This window comes from Morone saxatilis, unplaced genomic scaffold (assembly GCF_004916995.1).
Source record: "Morone saxatilis isolate NCDOM2014 unplaced genomic scaffold, NCSU_SB_2.0 Contig9, whole genome shotgun sequence".
Lineage (NCBI taxonomy): Eukaryota > Metazoa > Chordata > Actinopteri > Moronidae > Morone > Morone saxatilis.
The window spans coordinates 23,001,939-23,004,495 of record NW_023340268.1 but is presented as its reverse complement, the minus strand read 5'-3'; the positions used below and the strand labels follow the sequence as shown (position 1 = coordinate 23,004,495).

The 2,557-nt window shown below is 40.9% G+C and overlaps 1 protein-coding gene across 1 annotated transcript in view; it reads left to right on the top strand.

Annotated features, from left to right (window-relative positions):
- The window catches only part of vars2 (valyl-tRNA synthetase 2, mitochondrial), a gene marked incomplete in the record, with an annotated part of 13,154 nt that overhangs the window by 2,915 nt on the left and 7,682 nt on the right, over positions 1-2,557 (top strand). The window contains 5 exon segments of the mRNA XM_035681204.1: positions 142-269; positions 438-541; positions 1,360-1,441; positions 1,569-1,645; positions 1,740-1,827. Coding sequence (XP_035537097.1) covers positions 142-269; positions 438-541; positions 1,360-1,441; positions 1,569-1,645; positions 1,740-1,827 — 479 coding nt within the window.

The window sequence follows — 2,557 nt, the reverse complement described above, 5'->3', positions numbered from 1 at the left end:
AATATATCCCACCACTGACAGGTGCCATTAAATAAGATAATCAGTGTTATTCACTTCACCTGTCAGTGCTCACAATGTTATGGCTGATCGGTGTATGTGAACTACTTGTGTTGATCAGTTCCCTGTGTTTGTGTTTTGCAGGTGCAGTGAAGGTGACTCCTGCTCATGACCACACTGATTTCCTGCTGTCACAGAGACACTCACTGCCACGCCTCACTGTGATTGGAGGAGATGGCACCATGAGGCCCCCCTGTGGGCAGTGGCTCGAGGTGCATGTCTGTCACTATCTGTAAACATTGTATAACCATACAGAATGTTGAAGAGTCTTTTATCTTGATATGTCAGCTGTCTCAGGTTGCAACATAAGAAAATAACAGGCCTTGTAAAACAACTCAGGGTTTGGTGTATTTTCATCCCAGCTGTTTGTCTCTTCTAAGGGGGTGAAGCGATTTGATGCTAGACAGTTCGTTGTGGATGCCCTGGTTGAGAAGAAACTGTTCAGAGGAAAGAAGAGTCACGCCATGACCTTACCTGTCTGCAGGTAGTGGAACATGCACGCACAAAGGCGCTCACAACACCAGGCTCATTCTGGCTTAAACACAGAAAGTGCATGTGTGTCTCTGCTCCTGGCAGGCTTCCCTGGAAATTTAGAGAATAGTTTTCCAGTTATGCCTGGAAATTGATTATAATTACCAATTATCCTGGACGTTTTTAATTGTATCTTAGACCCTCACTCAGATCGCCTATGTAAACCTTGGTATGTGTAAGATCATCTGCACAGTATTACACTTCAAACTGGGTTTACCAGTTGCAAAGCAGAATGGAAAACGCGCCCTTTTCATTTCAGCCAGTCAGTCAGTCAGTCTAGCTGGTCAGTGTACTTGCCAATGGATTTTCGTTTTGAAATGAGAAAACTAAAATCAGGAAACTACCATTTTATAAATAGGGGAACAAAAAACAGAAAACAGCCCGTTTTCCTTTTTTTTCTAAATAAAAGCCCCAAACTCTTTTTTTGTTCCCCTATTTATAAATGCTAGACAGGAAACAAGCTGTTTTGGTTTTGGTTTTCGCATTTCAATACAAAAATCCATTCACTGCAAAGTACACTGACCCAGTTCACAACAGACACCAGAGTTTTTTCAGTACAGCAAGATGCAAATACATATCTACTATCTAGTATTTTTTTGTATATTTTTGCACTTGGGAAATCTATAAACTATGTCACTTAGTCAGAGGTCGTCAGTTTACTAAATGATAGATATATTCATATAGACAATAGAGGCTGCAATGTGTAATATTCTTATACATCTGTGATTTCTCTCTGCTCCCTATGTGTTTCCTCCTTCCTCCCGGTCTCAGTCGCTCAGGAGATATCATTGAACCTCTTCTAAAGAAGCAGTGGTACATCCACTGTGATGAAATGGCTAAAAAGGCTACACAGGTGGGTTGGTGGCTGTGAGATATTGATATTGATTAGTAACCATGTCATATAGTAGTCAAGTAATATCATCTCATCTTTGAACCCTTTGAAAACATTTGTTAAACGTGACCATTTCTTTTCCTGTCAGGCTGTGGAGGACAGACAGCTGGAAATCATCCCTCACTTCTACACCAAGACATGGAAGAACTGGCTGTCCAACATCAGGTAGACTGTCCTGACCTTGACACCACAATGATGATGAATGAGCTCTTGTTTCAACGTATTGGTGGTCAACAATGTACCTCTGTTGGTCTTGCAGTGATTGGTGCATTTCCAGGCAGCTATGGTGGGGTCATCAGATCCCTGCTTACCAAGTGGAGCTTCCTAACTCTACTGACAAACAAGAGGTTGGGTCTGTGGATGTAAACACCATATATATAACAATAATACTAGTGCGTAATGTTATGTTCATATATGTCCCCATGTTGGACTGTTCAGGCCCTGTCATCCCTGAATAGAGGAAAACTGGTATAGAAATAGATGAGTGGTTGGATTTATGGATTAACTAGCTGCTGTATACTCTATATGTATACCATTGTCAGTTTGTCCTTGACTGTGGTGCAAGTTTCAGTGTGTCTCTGTGTTGTATGCGGCAGGAGCAGTGGGTTTGGGGACGGAGCAAGGACGAGGCCCGACAGAGAGCAGCTATCAAATATGGAGTGAAGCCAGAAGACATCACTTTGACTCAGGGTGACTTACCTCCATCTTACCCCTTAACTTGCTGCTCTTCATCAGCCATCATATTTACACAGGGCAAAGCTCATTTATCCTTGATCAACAATATTTTTATAGCTCTGCCGGTATTAGCAGTAGCTGAAGGCATTCTGTTCTTTCTGTATGTACACATACACATGTACATCATTTCAAGGGATCCTTTTAAGGGAGCCTTTCAAAATTTTTTATTAATGTTATGTGTTTATCTTAAAACATGGGCTTTTAATAAGTAGTTTTAGAACCGATAAAGTCAAAAGCAACTTTATGGGTAAATAGATTAAAAACAAACTAGTTAAAAGCCTACAGTCCCTGACAAAAGTCTTGTCACTTATCCATTTTGTAGAAACAACAGCTTATAACCTG